Source organism: Macrobrachium rosenbergii, chromosome 49 (genome assembly GCF_040412425.1).
Source record: "Macrobrachium rosenbergii isolate ZJJX-2024 chromosome 49, ASM4041242v1, whole genome shotgun sequence".
Lineage (NCBI taxonomy): Eukaryota > Metazoa > Arthropoda > Malacostraca > Decapoda > Palaemonidae > Macrobrachium > Macrobrachium rosenbergii.
The window spans coordinates 2,362,342-2,384,428 of record NC_089789.1 but is presented as its reverse complement, the minus strand read 5'-3'; the positions used below and the strand labels follow the sequence as shown (position 1 = coordinate 2,384,428).

Sequence of the window (22,087 nt, the reverse complement as noted above, 5' to 3'; positions counted from 1 at the left end):
ATGTCTGAAGAACGGGAATGAAGACCGGCTCAGAAGAGCCAAGAGTACTGTTTCTCACTCTTCTTGATATAACCAGGAATAGTTAATTCTTTTCCCCTTGCTAACTATCCTATTGATCCTTCTCCGTAGTGGTAGTCTCTGAACCCCTACTGAAACAGGTAAGGACCCAACACTTAATGATTTGTTGGCTGCCATTCAGACCCTGGCCCAACAGGTAAATCCCTCTCAGAAGACAGGGATAATATGTGATCGACAATAAGAGATCTAAAAAATAAAAGTGTTAATATGTTGTTAGTGCAAGTGCAGTGGAGGGTGCAACCGCTCGGTCCTGTTGTGCTCCTAGTCCTAGACCTCTTCCAAGCTCACCAACCCCTGTGAGAAGGAAAGTCGACAGACGAAGGAGGCAAGAGGCTTTAGCTACCGAGCAGTCGTCCCCTCGAGCGTACCTGTTGGCGTTTCCCAGGGCGCTCACCCTCGCCATGGAAAGGCGAGGTTAAGTTTTTTTTTTTTTTTCGTAGGAGGACGCCAAGGCGTCGGCGTCGAGCTGGGCGCCAGGGCGTCGGCGTCGAAGCTGGACGCCAGGGCGTTGGCGTTGAGAAGCTGGGCGCCAGGGCGTCAGGCGTACAGGCGCTGAGCGTGGTGAATGAAACTCTAGACGCTGGATGCAGTGGCGTCAAGCATCTAGGAGTGAAACACCATGACGACAAGTGTCAGTGAACCCAAGGCGTCAAGTGTCAAGGCATTGGGCGTCAGGGCGTCAGGCTTCAAGATATTGGAAGCCAAGGCGTGGAGTTAGCGCAGGGCGCAAGATGCACTGGCATCAAGCATCTAACAAAGAATTAGGTCTACTGATAAACAGATAGAAATCTCAGCTGATCCCATCCCAAGAGGCTCTATACCTTAGGATGAAGATTCAGAGTCAGGATTTTCGGGCTTTTCCGTTTATTGCAAAGACAGGACAAGCCTTGAGAAAATTTCAGAACTTTATAAAGAAACAGTCATGCTTGGCAAAGGAATGGATGAGTCTGCTGGGAACCCTTTCCTCGCTGGAACGGTTTGTCTCCTTTGAGAGGTTAATTCTATGCCAGTTACAGTTTCATCTAAATCGGAACTGGGACAAGGAAATAGAACTGGAGACCAAGTGCATCCCCATTTGAAACCAATAAGACCGTATTTATAGTGGTGGAACGTCCCGTCAAGCTCCAGGAGGTCCCTTCTCTATATTAGAGGAACCCAGACCTAGTGTTGTTATCCGGCGCGTTGGACTCAGTATGGGGAGCAACACGAGGGAAATAACAAGTCTCGGGCTCCTGGACCAGAGAGAAGGAGAAGTTAAACATCAATTAGAAGGAACTAACTGCAATCCTTCTAGCTCTCAGGAGTTCGAACACAGTGGGGAACAGAGAGGTGCAGGTCAACACTGACAACACGGCAGCGTTGGCCTACATCTGCAAACAAGGGGCACTCACTCCAGGTCTCTATCACGAGACAACAAGAGAACCTCTTCTTTGGGCAAAGGAGGAGAATGTAAAACTAGTAACCCACTTTATCCAAGGGAGAAAAAATGTGAGGGCGGACATTCTGAGCAGGAAATAAAGTCCTCTCAACAGAATGAACGCTACATCAGGACTTTGTGGACGTCCTTGCATAGATCTCTTAGCCACAGCGCAAAACGAAGAGGCTGGACACTTACTGCTCTCCAGTACCAGATCCCGGGCTATATACATAGACGCGTTCCTGGTGGACTGGTCCAACTTGGACGTGTATGCATTTCCCTCTTTCTCAAGATAATACACAGGGTACTGAAATAATTTGTGTCACATGAGGGACCGGAATGACCCTTGTGGCCCTTACTGAACGACAAGAGATTGGTTAACAGAGGTACTGGAATGGATGGTGGACATCCCGAGTAGCCTACCTCAGAGAGTAGATCTACTCAAACAACCCCACTTGGAAAGATATTACCAAAACCTACAAGCGCTACTAGTAACTGCCTTGGGACTATCGGAAAACTCACAAGAGCCAGAAGTTTTTGAAGGAGGCAGCTGGCGCTATCGCAAATCAAGGAGGTTATCCACCGTTAAGGTATACCAATCGAAGTGGGAGGTATTTAGAGGATGGTGCAAGGACAACCATGTGTCCTCTTCCAATGTTTCTGTAACCCAAATTTGTATATACAGAACTCACCAGCATGGAACCTAGACGTGGTCCTGAGGTTCCTCATGGGGAGAAGGAGTTCGATCCCTTGCAGAGGACATCTTTAAAGGACCTCACCATGAAAACTCTTTTCTTGGTCAGTTTGGCATAGCGAAAGAGTTAGTGAGATACATGCTCTCAGCAAGAATATAGATTTTAGGCAAGGCAAGGCAATCGGCTCACTGCCACTAGGCTTCCTTGCAAAAAAATGAATACTCGTCACAACCCTGGCCCAGAACGTTCGAGATTCGAACCTAACGGACATAACAGGGGGAGGAGAGAGAGAGTCCTATTCCCGGTAAGGGCTCTAAGGCTCTACCTGGATAGGACAAAGGACTTAAGAAGGAATTCAGAAGGGCTTTGGTACTCAGTCAAAAAGCTCTCTGTATAGATGTCGAAGAATGCTCTGTTTTATTTTATCAGACAGTTGATAAAAGAAGCACATATGGAATGTAGAGAGATAGACCACAAGATTCTGAAAGTAAAACGCATGCAGGTCAGGACAGTAGCAACCTCTGTAGCTCTTAAACAGAATAGGTCCTGCAGAGTATCTTGGACACGACCTTCTGGAGAAGCAAGTTAGTATTTGCCTCTCACTATCTAAAACAAGTCCAGACATTATCAGAAGATTGCTATACGCTGTGTCCGTTTATAGCATCTAATTCAGTAATGGGAGAGGGAATACCCCTACAATCCCATAAACCAATACCCTTTTTCTTACCTTGGAATTGAGAATTTTTATGGTTGTTTGTGAAGACTGGGCGCTTTATCTTCCGCAATCATTGGGATGAAAGTTCCTTGGTAGCGCCCGGAACAAGGGTATTGAGAGGAGGTCTAGTCACATAGAGGTTATACACGGTTGACAGCCCCTAGAGATTTTCAGCCCCTGGGTGGATCGCTGGATCTCTTAAGGAATGCAGACATAATGAGGGGAGTTCATTGAAGTCAGCTTCATAATCCAATCCCATAAAACAATACCCTTTGTTCTTGCCTTGGAATGGTTGAAATTTGTGGTTGTTTGTGAAGATTGAACGCAGTCTTCCACAATCATTGATTTTAGTCAGATGATAATTTTGTTCCTTGGTGGCGCCAGGAACAAGGGTATTATAGGTTGTCTGTCACATAGAGGTTGGTGCACCGGTTGGCAGCTCCTAGAGTCTTCAGCCCCTGAGTGGATTGCTGGACCTCTTAAGGAATGCAGACATGATGAGGGGAGTTCATTGAAGTCAGCTTCCTTAATCCAATTCCATAAAACAATACCCTTTGTTCTTACCTTGGAATGGTTGAAATTTTATGGTTGTTTGTGAAGATTGAACGCAGTCTTCCACAATCATCGATTTTAGTCAGATGATCATTTTTGTTCCTTGGTGGCGCCCGGAACAAGGGTATTATAGGTTGTCTGTCACATAGAGGTTGGTGCACCGGTTGACAGCTCCTAGAGGTCTTCAGCCCCCTGAGTGGATCGCTGGACCTCTTAAGGAAAGCAGACATAATGAGGGAGAGTTCATTGAAGTCAGCTTCCTTAATCCAGGTAAGGACCTTAAGTTGGTTTAGTAACCCTTAAGCAAATTCCAACGATGTTAGCTGTCTCAGACCCTCCACCAAAGGTGTCAATCAGCTATATATATAACTACCAGGTAAGTCAGATGTTTAAAAAGGATATTTTCATAAAAAAATAAATTTTTGAACATACTTACCTGGTAGTTAGATATGATTAAATTCCCACCCTCCTCCCCTCTAGAGACTAGGGGCATGGAAGATCTGAGGAATAGTTGGAATAGTTCCAGGTACCTGGGTAGAGGGCGCACAGGTGGTACACCTGACTACCCATCGGCGATTGCTGCGAGTTTTGAAATTCTGCCAACGTCAGGGACTTAAGCTATATATAAACTACCAGGTAAGTATGTTCAAAAATTTATTTTATTATGAAAATATCATAATTCTCACACCAATAATTAACTTTTCATTAGGAAATTATAGCTTCAGGCAGTTTGCGTCTTTGTAATTGGAAACTGTTAGGTGCACAAAATTCTTACAAAAATGTTTTTCACATCAGTCACAGAATTTTTGACAATGCTGATCACTAATTGATTGGAATTGTGATATAAAATTTAGGCCACAGTCCAAGCAGTAGGACCTATGAGGACATTTACGGTAACTCTGAAAGTGGTGTTGAAACATTTGTTTGGGGAGGGTGATAAGTGAAGTGGAAGAAAGAGAACATGAAGAGGTATAGCAAAAGCAACGAAAGGAGTTACAGCTAGGGGGTGAAGGGATACTACAAAACTTTTAAGAATGCATACAGTGCACCACATGAGGTCCATTAAAGCACTACTCCCCTACGGGATCACTAATTGATGACATTGTAAATGACTGTGGTCCTAAAAAAATTCTCACACACATTGTTTGCACTAAACCTTTCTTATACTCATTCTGATGATTTCGTGAAGAAACATGGGAAAAATTGATAGTAATAAGAAGCCTCATGACATTTTCCACAAAATTTAGCACTGTACTATGCTTCATATGAAGGTTAAGGTTAAGTAAGAAACAAGTAAACAGTGCACTGAAGGTTCTTTGGCGTAATCGAGTTCTCTGTACAGTAAACCCCCCGTATTCGCGGTCTTACGATTCGCAGATTTCTCTATGGAACATATATACACGTTATTTGCTGAAAATTTGCCCATTCACAGTATTTTTCACCGAGAAATATTCACTAATTACTGTATTTTCATCTCATTTTCATGACTAAATGCACCTTTTATGATAAAACTATTAAAATACTGAGGTAGTGCTCGAGTTACAATAATTCGATTCTGCAGTGGGATAAGCAATTAATACCGATACGAAAATATTTATAGAATATTTTTAAATTTTGTGTGGTCGCAGCCAGCAGCGTACAATCAGGCAGCAAGAGAGACCAAACTACAATAGACCAACTTCTTTTCCTCCATCTCTTTATCCCAACTTCTAGGTAAAAAAGTAAAAGAGAATGATAAAAGTATTGTTAGTAACGTTATACTCGTGCAAAAATACGTACAGCCATAAACAACTGACCGAGAAACTGTTGTTTTGCTTATCACCGAATTGGATAACAACAGCCCTTTTGCTTGTATTTCAACCATTGTACGGTAATACACAATCACCGTGAGGTTATAGTACAAATGACGTTAAGGAGAATAGGACTGATATATTTTTACATTATACCCTGATTTGGTATGGATAAAAGATGGGCAAGGAAATATACTGCTAAATTTAAGCTGCAAGTTGTAGCTGAAGCTGAGAAAACAATGTTCAAGCTGCTATTGACTATAAATTATCATGCATTGGCAACATGGATGAAACTCAACCGTAATTAAAATGAGAGAGAAAGTATTTTAATAAAAACTACTGGGCATGAAAGAACACATTACTGCTATTTTTACACCAATAAACGATAAATACTCTAAAGTTCAAATTATGACGAAATCAAGTGAAAATAGCAAATGGAATCTTGAATTTTTTTTTTACACAAATGAATGCCCCCAAACAGCCAATGTCATCGACTCATATTCACGTCTTATTTTTTTAATACATAGAATATAATCGCATGCACGCACACACACACACACACACACAATATATATATATATATATATATATATATATATATATATATATATATATATATATATATACAGTCGGCGCAAAAAAAAACGAACGCCCACTACATTTGTAAACAAATCATAGCAATGATATAAAAAAAAGGAAAATAAAAGGGAAAATTTTAGTTCACTTATATTTTTTCAATACTTAGACATTTCTCCATTATTTTTAAGTACAGCTTTTAACCTTCTTGGCATTGAATGTGCTAAATCTTTGAAATATTGTGCATCCATGTCTTCAAACCAAAACTTACGGATGGCATCCTTCAATTTGGGAGGGACGTCATCTGCTAGTGCCTTCAGTTTCCGTTTCATGTATGCCCAGCAATTTTCAATTGGGTTTAAATCTGGTGAATTGCCTGGCCAGTCAATTTCTGAATATTAAATTCCTTAAGAAGGTTTGTGACCTTGTGAAATCGGTGGCAAGGTGCTCCATCTTGCATAAATACACGCATGCCCAAAAGTTCCTTATAAGGGACTAATTCATTTTCAAGACATTTTCATAAATCTCTCCATTCATTGTCGTGCTCTCTGGGAGAAAATATAATCCCCCACTACCCCCATATCCGCTGAAACATCCCCATACCATCACATAAGCTGGATGTTTCACAGTCTTGACTGTGTATTTTGATGCATAGCGGTTAGATCCTTGGGGCTTGCCAGCGCTATGAATAATGTGGAAGTTAGATTCATCGCTAAAAGCTACCCTTTCCCAATCCTTTTCAGTCCACTTCAAATATTTTCTGCAAAAAGCCATCCTTTTTTTTTTTAGGCTTAGTGAGAGTTGTGGCTTCTTTGCTGCAACACGACATGGGAGACCAAGGTCTTTCTGCACTCGATGTTGCACGGTCCGTTCAGATACGTTCCTAAGCAGATCAGGGTTTGAGACTTCAAAATTTTGGCTGGCATTGATGGATGTTCCATAACAATCCTTTTAAAATGTTATCCGTTCTTTTTGTAGTTTTTCGTGGCCTCCTGAGCCTTTCTTCCGCTTCAGTGATGAATCAAGGTCTCCTGTCTTGGAGCGGTTGCACCACAATGAGACGGTGCTTTTAGAGATTCCCAGCTCTCTTGCAATAGCTGACATTGACTTGCCAGTTTTCCATAGGGTCACAATTTCTGCTTTCTTAACCAAGGATAAGGAAGTTTTAGCCATAATTCATTAGCTAGCGAAGAGCGCCAAATGTAGCGTGACGAAAGCGTGAATGGGGCACGAGTGCATACAATGACAGCCGACCTTTGTGATAGCTTGAGTATCACTGAAGTGCATTAGAAACTCATGGTACCGAACAGCGAGACAATACAGGCTGCCAGACGAACGATAAATTGGGGAAAATATATACTTCTCCGGAAATCAAGAAAAGTCGAACGCTTATTACAGTAATATATAGGAAGTCGTTAAGCTTTTTTTTGCGGGACTGTATATATATATATATATATATATATATATATATATATATATATATATATATATATATATATATATATATATATATATATATATGAAATTTTTTATCACACCGTGATTTTTATACAATCATGAAGCTACAAATGTCGTTTAATATCAAATTCACGCTACCTCGAGTATCTCGATGGAGAATTATCACCGAAGGAATTTATATAAGTGATAAATGAACAGGTACCACTGGGGCGCGAACCCTTGACATGGACCCATTCAACGACTCCAGTGGGCGTTACCATCGCGCCATCAAGAGGTATAAATCATTTACGAGTCTCCTGTACTGTTTTTCCCGTCATGAGCGGGAAATTGTATAACCTCGCAATGACCCACCTCCGCCATGATAGTTCGTTGATACGTTTGGAACGCGACATTTGTAGCTTCATGATTGTATAAAAATCACGAGTGTGATAAAAAATTTCATAATAAGAGCTGCGTGTTCCAAACGTGAATCCAACGAACTATCATGGCGGAGGTGGGTCATTGCGAGGCTAAGTACAATTTCCCTCACGGGGGAAAAACAGTACAGCAGACTCGGTAATGATTTATACCTCTCTTGATGGCGCGGTGGTAACGTCCACTGGAGTCGTTGAATGGGTCCATGTCAAGGGTTCGCGTCCCAGTGGTACCTGTTCATTTATCACTTATATAAATTCCCTTCGGTGATAATTCTCCATCGGAGATACTCTCGAGTAGCGTGAATTTGATATTAAACGACATTTGTAGCTTCATGATTATATATATATATATATATATATATATATATATATATATAATGCCATTATCATGTGTAATTTCTCATTTCTTTCATTGCTACTTAGGCCTATCATTTTGATGCCTCTTATGAAGTTAACTGAATATATAATGCTTATTTTTGTATTTCTTTTATCTAAGTTTCTAAAGAATTAAATTTAGTTAATGCTAAATGCCAACAGTGAAGAAGACTACCATGCTCATCAGTGGAGAATGTCTCCTCCGCATCACAAAAGATGACTCTTACAGAAATCATTGGCCACTGGATTATATTATAACGCAAACCCTAGCCTCTATTCTTTGTGTTTCGCAGATATGAAGTGTTTCTTGGCAGGTGTATGATGAAATAATATCTTGGTCTCATGTAGCCTGTTATGGATGGTTTGAGCCCCAACTTGAAGGGAAAGCGTAATATTCTCTCTTTATAGCAACACCGGTTGTCAGGGGGGTTAGGCGGAGCTCCTTCAGTGATCATCCAATGATGATCCTTAACAGTAGTGCAACAATGGGGTCGTCCTCCACTTTTTACAATGAATTTATCATATTTCCTCGTTCTCTCTGTTGTATCCCTCTATACATGGTTGTTTTATTTACGCTAAGCTGCCGAGCAATATCTACAATAGAGACATTAGTCTTATGCAAGCTAATGATTGTGGTGCGGCAGAGTCTGTTGCCCATCTTATCGGTGCAAGTGACGAGACAGTTTAGTTTACCTTTCCTGCCTGAATGTGGAGTCACATGATAACATACGACGTTATGAGATTTTTTCTTGTTTGTTTTTGACAACAGTAATGGTTAAATTCTTTTATTTATATATAATTTCATTGATGATTACTCAATATTATTGTATTAGTCAATAAGCTTTTATTTGGATTTGAAATATAGTTTCTTCTTTGACTCTTTTGCCCAATCACCTGAAGTGAAAATTTTCAAAGTGTTTTGTCATTTTTCGTAATATGAATTTTTCACGCACCATTATTTTTTATATTGTTAACTGTATGATTAATAACCAAAGTCGAATAATACAATTACATTTCCTTGTAAATATCAAAAGAACAAATTACTGTTAGGTGAACGAAAAGTTCTGGAACTTGTTGCAAAACATTTTTGAGTGACTGGACATGGTACCAAATACCTTAGTGTAGGCTAGGCTATATTCAAGGTAAGTTTTTTCCAACAAATGATGGGTTTTTTTGGAACCTAACCCCATCGTAAGTAGGATAATACCTGTCTAAGCATTTTTAGTTTTTTTGTGTGTGTTTGAACTATCAAAATATGCAGTTCTAAGTGTTTTTAGAAGGGTTCTAAGTATTCGCGGGTTTTAGCTATTTGTGTGGGTGGGTGGTACGCATCCCCAGCGAATACGGGGTTTTACTGTACAGCTTATGCTGTATGAAACTCTCAGCCACGGCCTAGTGGTGGCTTGTGTTGTTGGGACCTATAGCGTTGCAAGATGCACGATCATGGCTAACTTTAACCTTAAATAAAATAAAAGCTACTGAGGCTAGAGGGCTGCAATTTAGTACTTTTGATGAATGGAGGATGGATGATCAACATACCAATTTGTAGCCCTCTAGCCTCAGTGGTTTTTAAGATCTGAGGGCGGACAGACAAATAGCCATCTCAGTAGTTTTCTTTTACAGAAAACTAAAATTTGTGTGTTTATTTGCTTCCAGTGCAAACCCATGAATCATTTAATCCTGTGTGGAAGGCCGTCACCCCCAGCGTGTATGCCCTGGGGTTGGTGGCAAGGGTTGTACCTGCTTCTGTTCTCCCTTTTGTTGTTGACCCTCATGCCCTCTGTACCACTTGCAGGGGGCATGACTGTACAGTAAACCCCTTATTCACATTCTCATGATTTGCAAACTCACCTATTCGCGGATTTTCCTATGGAACATTACACATTATTCGTGGAAAATTCACACATTTGCGGTATTTTTCACTGCCAAATATTCACTAATTACTCTGTTTTCATATTTTCATGACTAAATGCTTTTTTTTGTGATGGAACTATTAAAATACTCAGGTATAAGAATTTTTAGAGTTTTTTGTGTTTGAACTATCCCAGTTCTAAGTGTTTTTAGAAAGGTTTTAAGTATTTGCGGATTTTAGCTATTCGTGGGGCAGTGTGGTACGCATCCCCCACGAATAGGCTACAGGGGGTTCACTGTAATCCTAATTCGACTTGTGCTGAGTGTTACTCTTGGTCGCCTGCTCAGTGGCAGAAGCTTTCTGGGAGGAAACATTATAGGAGGAAGGCTGCCAAGGTGTCGTCGGAAGGATGTATGCCTCCAATTATGCCCTTGGTAGCTACCTCTTCTTCCTCGTTTATCCCCCCTGGTAAACTTCCCCTTTTGGCTGTCTTTCCTTCGTCATCTTCGCTTGCTTCGTTGGGTGAAGATCATGGCGGGGGTTGGGGGGATCAAGATGACCTCTTCTCAGGGCCTCCTCTTGCTCCAGGGGAACTTTTCCCTCGGCGCAGAGGATTCTCCCTCCACCCACCCGACTTTTGCTTCGTTTGGTTTGACAACCGAGCAGCATGAAGCAACCAAGTGACAGGAAGCTGGGATCTCCTTGGGGCTCTCAGGCCCTCCATCTGTGCAGGGTATCTTGGAGCACCCGAGGTGTTACCTGGTGGTCACACATGATGCTGCCACCTCAGCTATGACCACGGGGACCATGCCAGCTTTCGCTGACTCTGGCAGTGGTGGACCAGACGGCTATGCATGCTCTGGCACCCTAGTATGCGGTGTCTCTTTCTCCGGCTCTACCTGTGGTCCAGACTGCTCCTGTTCCTGCTGTGCCTCCTGTGTTGATTGCTCCTGCTGTTCCTGTGGTCCCTGTCGACTGGGCTGCTTTTGCTGGGCCTCCTGCCCCAGCTGCCCTGGTTGCTCCTGTAGCAGCTCCTGCTGTTCCTGATGCTCTTGCCACCCAGGCTGCTCCTGCTGCCCTGGCTGCCCCGGTTGTTCCTGTGGCTTCTGCTACTCCCTCTTGGATGGGGGACCTGACCGCCATCCTGAAGATGATGCCGATGAAGAAATCATAGAGGAGGTCCCGTAAGGTGTCGTCTTTGTCGTCTTCTTCGTCTTTGTCTCTGACTTCGTCGTCTGCTGCCTCCTCCCCTTCTTCTGAGGCTCGTTGGCCAAAGAAGAAGGCTGCTTCTCCCCACCCCTCCCCCGGGTACAGTACTCGACCAAGTGAATAACCTTGTCTCTGGGCAAGAAAACTCCTTTCAGTCGAACTGCTCGGACAAGCTCCTTCCCCCTCCTCTGCCTCGATACAGAAGCGATTCTACATGCCCTCGGAGGGGTCTTTGCTGACTAAGCAGATTGACCCGGACCTGGTTTGTCCAGGCTGGGATCTCTCGCTGCAGCACCTCACTGCAGAAGGGGTCTCCTTCTCGCAGCAAGAGGCAGTGAACCTGGAGGCCACTGCCATGGCGGGCCTCCAGGCAGTCTCCTGGTTGGATCTGTGGTCTTTCACAGCTTCCAAGGTTGCCGCCTCCTCGGGTGCGATCATCCCTGGAGAGGACTCTGTCTTTGGGAGACTGTGCCAGTCTGGAGGTATAGCCATCTCCTACCTTGCCCACCAGACGGCAAACCTGGTGCTAAATTGGATCTCCAGGTCTGTAGGTCCCAAGTCGACATTGGCCCTTAGGAACAGACCGTTGCTGTGTTCTGCCTCTCTCTTCCCCAGAGAGGTGGTAGATGCTGCGGTGCACAAGAGACAGGCTGAAGACAACAACTGCCTTGTTCACCAGGCAGTGGCCAAGACCTTCGGGTCTTCGCATGCCGCTGTGACCCAACCCTTGGGTCAGGCTAGCACTTCTTCGCCCCTAAGAAGACCCAGGCTTCGAAGGGCACTCATAGGAACACTCAACCTCCTTCTTCCTCTGCCAAGAAAGATACACAGTTGCGTCCCTTTCAGCCCTCTTTCCAGCCCGGAAAAGGGGTTAAGGGGAAAAAGAAAGGAGGTCACTAGGGGCGGTGTTCCCCACCAGCTGCTGCCATTGGTGGGGGTTGCCTGTCAAGCCATTGGGCAACGTGGGTGGAGACGAGACTTGGGTAGTGGATGTCCTTCAGGAGGGATAGCCACTCCCCTTCGAGTCTCGGCCACCTCTCACCAACAACCCCTTCCGTCTCCTCACCTACATTCCCAGCTCGCTGAAGGACCTCGCACTCAAGGAAAAGGTGCAAGCGATGCTGAGGAAGAGTGCTCAAGCGATGCTGAGGAAGAGTGCTGTAGAAGTCATGTCGGATCAGTCCCCAGGCTTTTACAGCCTCTTCTTTCCCATAGAGAAAGCCTCAGGGGATTGGAGACCAGTCATAGACACCTCTCCCTTGAACTGATTCGTTTGCCAGACTCAGTTCACGACGGAAACAGCACTCTCAGTGCTCTCCTCCATCAGGGAGAATGACTTTATGCCTGTGGTGGACTTGAAGGATGCGCATTTCCAAATACCCATCCATCTGTCCTCTCGTAAGTACCTTCGCTTTATCCTCGGGGAAGCGGTGTTCCAGTTCAGGGTACTTTGTTCTGGCTCTCGACCGCTCCCCAGGTGCTCACAGTTGCTACAGGACAAGGATCAGCTTCTTGAGTTCTGCTACAGCCTAGAGGTCTCAGTTGCAAATCTCTTCCTGAGTTCTGCTCAGCCTAGTCTGATCTCATCCATCCCCAAGCGGAGGATAAAGTACCTGGGCATGCTGATAGATATGGTAGCAGCAAAAGTCGTTCCCTCAGACTCTCATATCAGCAGGTTCAGGAAGGCAGCACATTTCTTGTCTCGACAACAATGGCAAGTCGTCATCGGTCACCTTCTGTCGTTGGAGATGCTGGTCCGTCATGGGCGGCTTCACCTCCGGTCTCTTCAATGGAGAATGAAGAGTACTGGTCCCAGTCTCGAGACCCTCAGTCCTTTACCATTCCTCTTTCAGAGGAAGTGAGACAGGATTTAGACTGGTGGGTGGATGACAGGAACCCCTTAATTAGGAGTATCCCTGCATACTCCCCCTCCCGACATGCTTCTGTTCTCGGATGCATTGACTGAGGGATGGGGAGCAAACTTGGACGAGTTGCTTGCTTCAGGGGTGTGGAGTCAAGACAACAAGCACCTTCACACCAACATTCCTGGAACTCAAGGCGGCCATCTTAACCCTCCAAGAGTTTCAGGATCGGGTGATGGGACATCGATGGTATTGATGAGCGACAGCACCCACATAGTGTCATATATCAACAAGCAGGGAGGTATTGTATCCCTCCCGCTGCATCAGTTGACATCGCAGGTTCATGAGTGGGCAGTTGCTCACTCGATAAAGCTGTCAGCCTGGTACATCCCAGGCAAGAGGAATGAAGTGGCAGACAAGCTCAGCCGCCAGAATCAAGTGATGGGGTGGAATGGTCCCTTCACTCAGACATCATGGAAAGGTTGTTCCTGTGGTAGCTTCCTGCCATCGATCTGTTCATCACCCAGCACAACAGAAAGCTGCAAGCCTTCTGCTCCATCATGCCAAACCCATGGGCCGCTGTGGAGGATGCATTTCAACACCCGTGGGACAACCGCGATGTTTACGCCTTCCCTTCGTTTTGTCTGATTTGCAAGGGGATCAGCAGGGTGTTGATCACCCCAAATCTGAGGATGATTCTGCTGTCCAAGGCACCAAGAGAGATTCCTCCCTGGCCCAACCTTCTGTGTCAACCACGTGTGGAGTGGTAACATCAGGCAGTGCAGTCCCTGCATCTTCACTGCTGGAGACTACCCAGCATCTCTTGTGAGCGAGAGGCTTTTCTCGCCGTGCAGCAACAGAGATGGCTGGATATCTCAGACAGTCCTCTGCAGCAGTTTACCAGGGAAGATGGGCTGTCTTCTGTGGTTGGTGTCATAGACGCAGTCTCCCTCTGGTCGGAGCTATTATTTTCCTTCACTGAGAGAAGCTTCTCTCCATTTCAACTGTAAAAGGCTATAGGGCCGCAGTTGGCCTAGTCTTGCGCCTGAAAGGTGTGGACATCTCCTCATTGCAGATTTCACAACTGATGAGAACCTTCGAAAGGTCTTGTCCTTCCAGGGACCTCAGGCCCCCTGCGTGGGATGTGACTCTAGTTTTGAGGAGCCTGACTCATGCGCTGTACGAGCCTTTACGAGAGTCGTCAGACAGGGATCTGACCCTCAAGACTGTCTTTCTGTTTGCCCTGGCATTGGCGAAGAGAATAGGTGAACTTCATGGACTTTCCTTCGATGTTAAACACTCAAGGGTTGGGGATCAGTTACGTTCAACTTCATCCCAGATTTCGTTGTGAAAACTCAGAACCCATCAGTCTGACACTAGGTTCGAGTCCTTCACAATCCCCTCCCTGAGGACTTTGTTGATGATGATCCAGACGAGATGCTACTTTGTCCTGTTAGAGTGCTGCAATACTATCTAAAGTCGACTCGACATCTCTGGCCTTCCTGAGTGTCGATGACTCTTCGTTAGTACTGGCTCATCCAAGAAAGAAGTGTCCAAGAACACGATTTCTTTTTGGCTTTGTGAGATGATCAGGAGGGCGTATTCTGTAGCTGGCGAAGACGAACTCCCGACCCGAGAGCTCATGAAGTCAGGAGCATTGGTTCAACCCTTGCATTCCGGAAGAATCTGTTGGTTCCTCAGGTACTGAAAGCAGGGGTGTGGCCTCGACAGATCACCTTCATGTCATTCTACCTTCATGACATTGTCCACAAGTCCTTGGACACTTTTTCCTTGGGACCTGGGGTGGCTACTCAACAAGTTGTGTAGCGTACCTGGCTCCTCATTTGGGACAGGTAGCATCTTGCCTAAGGTGTTCAGTTGTGGAAGTGAGAGTGATTGCGTGAGTGATTGGCCTCTCCCCCTCCTCCTTCCTTGTCATCCTTCTGTCTCGTCCTTCAGGCAGAGAGTGGGATTCAAGCTGACACATGCTGGAACTGGCAGCCAGTGCTGGTAAGTTTACACTTCGAGCATCCGTTCTATTTTTCTATCATTAGATTTATAGAAGCAAACCCACTCCTTCCTCTAGCGAAGGGAGGAAGGAGACTCTGACAGTAAGACAAACCCAATACAGTACAGTACTCATATTCGCCTTACTGTCACCGACTTTTGGGTTCATCCTAGCCTATTTTCGTTTGAGGTTAAGTTCCCTCACTCATTTGAAAAGGCCCAGAAGTCGACCAATATGTCAAAGGCACAGTACTCTTCCTCGCTCTGTCGACCAGGAAGAGAAACTCAGGTGCAGTGAACTCCAGTCAGTTCAGACCCACTCAGTTTTCTCCCTCCAGCAAGTGAGTCTTCCTAATGTAAAGAACCGAGGGTTTGTGCATTATGTAGGAGCAAATCACAAATTTTTAAAGTACTGTAATTTGTATTTTTCTCAACTATACAGTACAAACCTGAGGTCATTTACATTACGTTTCATGCCCACCTCATGCCACCCCTCAGTCTGATACCTGGGCCAAAAGGCGAATAAGAATGTTTACACCTGGGCCAGCTGGACTCCTGCTGACCAGACGGAAGTCAACTGCCTAATTATCTTGTTTGGAAGTTTAACGGCCGTTTCCAGCTTCGCTGAAAGTTCCTAATGCAAAGGACCTCAGGTTTGTATAGTTAGGAAAACCTAAAATTTGTGATTTTAGGTTTGTACTTCGAATTGATTAGTAGTAGAACTAATATAGACCAGCATTTCCACAGTATAAAAACAGCAGCAGCAGAAAGAGTAATAATAAATTTTGAAACAAGTCAAGATTTATATTACAATAGAATTTGCACAATAGAGGAATTTGAATACGCCCTTTCTTCATGCACAAATTCGGGCCTGGGTAAAGTTAATATTGCATTTCACCTAATTAAACATTGAAATCGTGCAGCAAAAAAAATTTGGTAACATTTTTTAATTATTAGGATGAATCTTACCTACCGTTAAGTTAGCTTACATCTCGGTGCCGATAGGCGAGTCGGCATTCAAACAAAAGATCGAATGGCTGCGCGGATGACTGTCTAGTTAACATGTTTTCTACCAGGTTGTGTTTAAAATGTTTAAGGTCTTGTTAGAATTCTCCTTGCCGCCATTGGTTTTAGGCGCTTGTTGGTATTTCATGGGTTTTTGCTGCTGTCATGGTACTGTACATTTATTTTTCCTATGATGCCTCCACTGGAATCAAGGCTAAGAATATCAGGTTCTGTAGGAATGATTACTGTGTTAGCAGAACGTTGATTTTTGAGAAGATGCACACCGTTTATGCGTATGGTTTTAAGTGTGGTCTTCAGAGTAGATGTAAGGAAGTAGGGATTTTCAAAGGACTTTCTGCTTAAGTTTGTTGATACAGGAAGAGAAGGGAAGCAATTGGATTGCGAAGCAATTAGTTAGGTCAGGATGTCAACCTGTCATTTCCCCCCTTCTCCAGGTCATCCTTCTGTAGTTATCCATACTCAATCTAGGCTTTTCCTTTGCTAATGCTTTAGTTAATATTGAAGCTTCCTCTTTAGCTCTGCCTTCCACTCCCCTTTCGGTTCAGGAAAAGCGTAATGAGAATTTAGAATAGGATTTAAACCTTCTTTTGATCATTATGCACAAGGTTTGTCTTGAATTGGGAACCACTCCGGGTCCCCCCATTGTGCGATTATTTTCACGTTCCCTCATCAGAGGTAAGTTGATGGCGCCCTCGCCAGTATGTAGCCCAAGCCTAGGGCTGCCCTGTGACAATTTGATTCTGAGGAAGAAGTCTGCTGCCAGGGAACCGGGTCGGTTCCTGGGGTAATGTGGTATTGTGCCCTGCATCACCTGCCTCTCTGTTTTCACATTAATACTCTTGTATAATGCGTTAGAGCCAAAAGATCGTTTTGGTAAATGTTCATCTTCGCTATGTGTGCAACTTCTGCTGTCATCGGCACCTAGTATGAGGAGGTTAGCACCAACAGGACTACAGTAAACCCCTCCATATTTTTGGGAGATGCGTACCAAACAAACTCACTCCCCCTCCCCCGAATAGCTAAAATCCGTGAATACTTAGAACCCTTATAAAAACATTTAGAACTGCCTATTTTGATAGTTGAAACAAAAAAAAAAAAACTCTTGAAAATGCTTACACAGTTATTATCCTACTTACAATGGGGTTAGGTTCCAAAAAACCCATCGTTTGTTGGAAAAATGTATCTTGAATATAGCCTAGCCTACACTAGGGCATTCGATACCATGTATACAAATACGGTAGCCTACCCTACACTATAAAGTATACTGTACTCTATACATACACAGTATAGTAATTATTAATATCAGCTAATTCTGGAGGTTCATGCAGAGTGACTTATGATAATTGAGTACAAAGAGAAATTATGGTAATTCAGTACAAAGAGAAACTGAATAACAAACAAGAATTAGCTTAGCCTACAGTATGGTATATCGTATACATATATGGTAGCCTAGCCTACATTATACTGTACTCAGTTCGCATAATATCGTATTATACAAACATCAACATAACGAATATGCATCTTTTCGATGGATATTTTAAAATGTTATGCTTTAATTCACTATATTCAATAATATGTTATATATTATATTGCTTTTGTATTATAAATTACGATCATAGCGGTCAATGTTTTGGTTTGGACGTCGATTACGTGGTAAGCTCATTTCGCCATATTTAACTCTGGTCAGAGTGCTTTTCTTGCTTCTAGCTAGCATAAATGAATCTCTTAGATACTTTATCTATATGGGACAATGTTATTTTATTTTTCATTATATGAAACATTTTTAAGTCAAAATATAACTTAAATACGTCTCATTGTGAAATTGATTTAGCTATTTTTTCCGGTAATAGATGATGTTGGCCGTTTGGGGGCCTTGTTTGTTTTGTGTAAGAAAAAAATCAAGATTCTGTTCTCTGTTTTCACTTGATTTCATCATAGTACAAGCTTTATGTATTTATCGTTTATCGGCGTAAAAATAGCAGTAATATGTGTTTGTTCTGACATGATATACAAACCATTGGTCCTTTACATTAGGAATTACTTTCAGCGTAGGCTGGAAATGGCTGTTGAACTTTCGAACAAGGTGGTTAGACAGTTAACTACCGTCCAGGAGGCGGGAGTATCGCCTGCCCAGATGTAAACATTCCAATGTGCTTTCGGCTGTCGTAGACTTCGGACGTTGTTTTCTCGCTCTCTGCCTGACTGCTGTTGAGCTTTTCCCGGTGGAAACTTGTTTTTTTTCTTTTGCTTAGCAATGAATGTGGATAAGTCCTTTAAGCCCTCCTTTCCCCCACCGTGTGTGTCCTGGGGTGGGAGGCAAAAAGTGTAATTCATTTAGATCAAGCAGTTGACAGGGACCCTCCACGCCCTCTGCCCCAACTGCAGGGGACGTGTGTTCGCGTGCTTCGCCCTTTGTCGAGTGTTGCTCGTGGTCTGCTGAGAGTGGGCGAAGTTTGAGGGGAGGAGACGATACCGTGGGAAACCCGCCAAGGCGTCGTCCGAGGGTAACACGCCCCGACTCCTCCTGTGGTGGCTGATCCATGGGGATCACTTCTCCCTCCTGGTAAGCTTACCCTTCTTGCTGCCTCTCCCTCAGGTGAGGACTCCCCCTCCCCTTCCTCATTCGTTTCATCGGGTGTGGAAGGCCACGGGGGAGCGGTCACTCAGGACATCCTCTCTGGGACCTCTCCTCGCTCCAGGGCAAATTTTTTCCCCCAGAGCGAGTAGAGGCTTCCCTTTTTGACCCGACTCTGCCTCAGGCTGGGGGGTGGAAGCGTCTTCTGTTGGCAAGGGACCTGATCTTGCCTCTGCCTGGCTGCACCTGGGTCTGCCTGGCGTTCCATCATTGGAGGGTCTGGTGTCCCATTTGACTGGTGCTCCAGTGACGACCACCGCTTCCACCACCCCTACTGTCACCACGTCATCTTTTGGTAAGCTGCCTGTGAAAGTGACCGCGTACCTGGACACCCAGGTGTCGTCTGTTCTTGCTACATTCCACTCTGTGCCGCTGCCTCTTGGGTTCTTGGCCCTGTTATCCCTGCGTGGGCCCTCACACATGGTGACTTCATCGGTGCCCTACCTGTCGATCCCTGCTCCTGTTGCTGACCCACGCTCGCTCATGACCGCGGTTCCCCGACTCTCGGCCCGGCCTGGTTTCCCATGCGCTACCTGGGCCTTTGAACCTGGCTATGTCTCCTGGCTTTCCTGGCTCCCGCGCTGCTGCACCTGCCCTGGTAGCTGCTGGCCCGAGCACCATCCCCACTACCCAGGTCGCCCTGCTGCTCCCCTTGTCCCCTGGCTGCTCCTGTGCCCATCCTGAGGATCAAGCTGAAGAAGAAGCCTGTCTCTCCCCTCAAGAAGTCTCAACACTTTTTCCCAAGACTCTCTAAGGGACTTCTATGGACTCCTTCCACAGGGAAGGCAGTGGGATCTCTCATCGGCTCTTCCCGGTCCACGGAGCAGGGAACCGTTGCGTTTACCCCCAGGTCAGTCATATCAGGAGCCGAGGGCGTGCAGACCTGTTTGCACTCCTCCACTGCGCCTAAGAAGCCTGCTTCTAAGGCCAGCGGGACCGTGTCGGACACTAGATTGTGAGTCGCTCCGAGTAACCAGGTCTCTAAGGGAACCCGAGTACCCCGGTCTGGTATGGGAGAAACCTCTCTCCGTACCGACGCAGGCATGGGACAGGAGAAAGAGTCCGAGCATGCAGGTATTCAGACCCTTCCTGCTGGTGCTTCTTTTGAGTACCAAGCCAGATTCCTGGGAAAGTGCTCTGGTCCCTCAGGTCCAGACACCTGGGGAGGTAGAGAAGAGGTCCCCTGCTCAGTCTTCCCAAGAGGTTTCAGCATTGAAGAAGACTGGGGCGTGTCCAGAGGACAGGGCAAGTTCGCTCCAACCAGCTGTGCACTCAACTCCTCCCAGTCCCCGAGCCTGGCTTGGGGGAGCTGAATGCGCGGCTCGGCTTGTATGAGCCACTCCACTCTCCTCAGGAGAACGCTTCACCCAGGCGAAAGCGTTCTCCTCAACCCAGGTTGCCGTCACCACCGCAGGCTGGTGACTGCTCCCAACCCGCTGCTCCTGTTGGTTCTACCAGCAAGGCCAGTGGGAGCGCCTGATCCTCCTCGCCTGTCCCCTCTACCTCCTGGGCTCCTCCCAAGGGGTGCGAGGTAGGAAGAACTCCGACGAGTTGTCTCCCAGAGTTCTAACTCGGGGGTGTTTCGTGCCTGGCCTCGGTCCTCAGTTCTCGCCAGGTCGCTGTAACCCACGTGGTGCAGGAAGGATCACGGGGGTCTGCACGAGGTTCTCCCTCCTGCAGGGAGAGTAGATCGGGAGGGCGACACCCTGGAAGGACTCGAGGGTTCTCTTCCCCAGGAAGTGGACACCCCCGAGATACAGAGGACTCTCGCTGAGGTAATTGCGCTGATTCATCAGCACACCAACCTCGGGGAAGGGATATTGGCTTCGTCTGTGGATCGTCCGTCACACCTTGAGTCCTATTGGGGACCCAAGAAGGAACCCAAGGCTTCGGTGGGGCTGCCGTGGTCCACGCTTGCTGAGGGGGTACTCGATCAGGTGAATGGTCTTGTGTCAGGCAGGACAGTTCACTTAATCAAACCGCTTGGACAAGCTACTTCTCTCTCCTCTGCCTCGCCAGGAGCGTTTCTACACGCCGTCTGAGAGGTCATTGCTGTCTAAGCAGGTTGACCCGGACCTGGTTCGTCTGGATCCGGGTCTCTCGTTGCAGCAGCTTACTGCAGAGAGTATCTCCCTCTCACAGCAAGAGGCTGCAACCCTGGAAGCCACCGCCTTGGCAGCTTTCCATGCAGTCTCCTTGCTGGATCTGTGATCCTTCACAGTATCCAAAGTGGCTGCTTCCCCGTGCGCAACCGTACCTGGGAAGACTCCACTTTTGGGAGACAGTGCCAGTCTAGAGGTAGGCCATCTCCTGCCTCACCCACCAGACGGCAAACCTGTGGTCTAACCTGGTCCTGAAGCGAAGGGATGCCGATCTTTCTCACTTCTCCAGGTCTGTGGGGCCCGAGTCGGCAGTGACCCTGCAGAACGGACCGTTGCTGGGGTCTACCTCTCTCTTCCCTGGAGAGTTGGTGGATGCTGCAGTGGACAAGCGTCGGGCCAATGACAGCGACTGGCTGGTACACCATGCAGTGGCCAAGACCTCCGGGTCTTCGTGTTCCACTGCAGTCAGGCCCTCGGGTCAGGATAGCACTTCCTCGTCCCCTAAGAAGTCCCAGTCTTCGAAGGGATCCTGTGGAAACACCCAGCCTTCTTCTTCCTCTGGAAAGGGTGGGTCTTCCTGCCCCTTTCAGCTCACTTTCCAAACAGGAAAAGGGGGCAAGGGGAAGAAGGGGAACGCTTTGGGGCTGGTGATCCCCAACAGCTGCCGAAGGTGGGGGATGCCTGTCAAGCCATTGGGCAACATGGCAGCGACATGGAGCAGAGACCTGGATAGTGGGTGTCCTTTGGGAGGGATATCTACTACCCTTCGAGTCTCAGCCACCCCTCACCTACACTCCAGTCCGTCTCCGCACCGACATCCAAGGAACACCAAAGGACTCCGCACTAGTGCAAGAAGTGCAAGCCATGCTGAGCAAGGGTGGTGTGGAAGTCGTGTCAGACCGGTCCCCAAACTTTTACAGCCATGTCTTCCTCATAGAGAAAGCCACAGGGGGATGGAGACCGGTCATAAATCTCTCTCCCCAGAAGCGATTTGTTCGCCAGACTTGGTTCACAATGACACGATGCGTTCCGTGCTCGCTTCCATCAGGGAGAACGACTTCATGCTTATGGTGGACTTGCGGGATGCGTATTTCCAAATACCCATTCATCCGTCCTCTCGCAAGTACCTCCGCTTTATCCTCGGGGAGTCAGCCTTCCAATTCAGGGCACTCTGCTCTTGACTGCTCCCCAGGTGTTCACGAGAGTCTTCTCTCTCATGTCAGCTTGGGCCCATTCGCACGGAATACGTCTACTGAGGTATCTCGACAACTGGCCAGTCCTGGCGAGCTCCTGCTCGTAGTTGCTGCGGGACAGGGATTGGC

The 22,087-nt window shown here is 46.1% G+C and overlaps 2 protein-coding genes across 5 annotated transcripts in view; one reads left to right on the top strand and one right to left on the bottom strand.

Annotated features, from left to right (window-relative positions):
* Positions 1–22,087, top strand: part of LOC136832024 (cryptochrome-1-like) — a 368,545-nt gene that overhangs the window by 14,263 nt on the left and 332,195 nt on the right. The window lies entirely within an intron of this gene.
* LOC136832008 (Golgi-associated RAB2B interactor protein 3-like) lies at positions 10,475–11,067 on the bottom strand. Its single transcript, XM_067092492.1, has 2 exons — positions 10,824–11,067; positions 10,475–10,683 (listed from the first exon to the last, which is right to left on the bottom strand). Exons 1-2 carry the CDS (start codon positions 11,065–11,067, stop codon positions 10,475–10,477), a joined length of 453 nt encoding a protein of 150 aa, XP_066948593.1.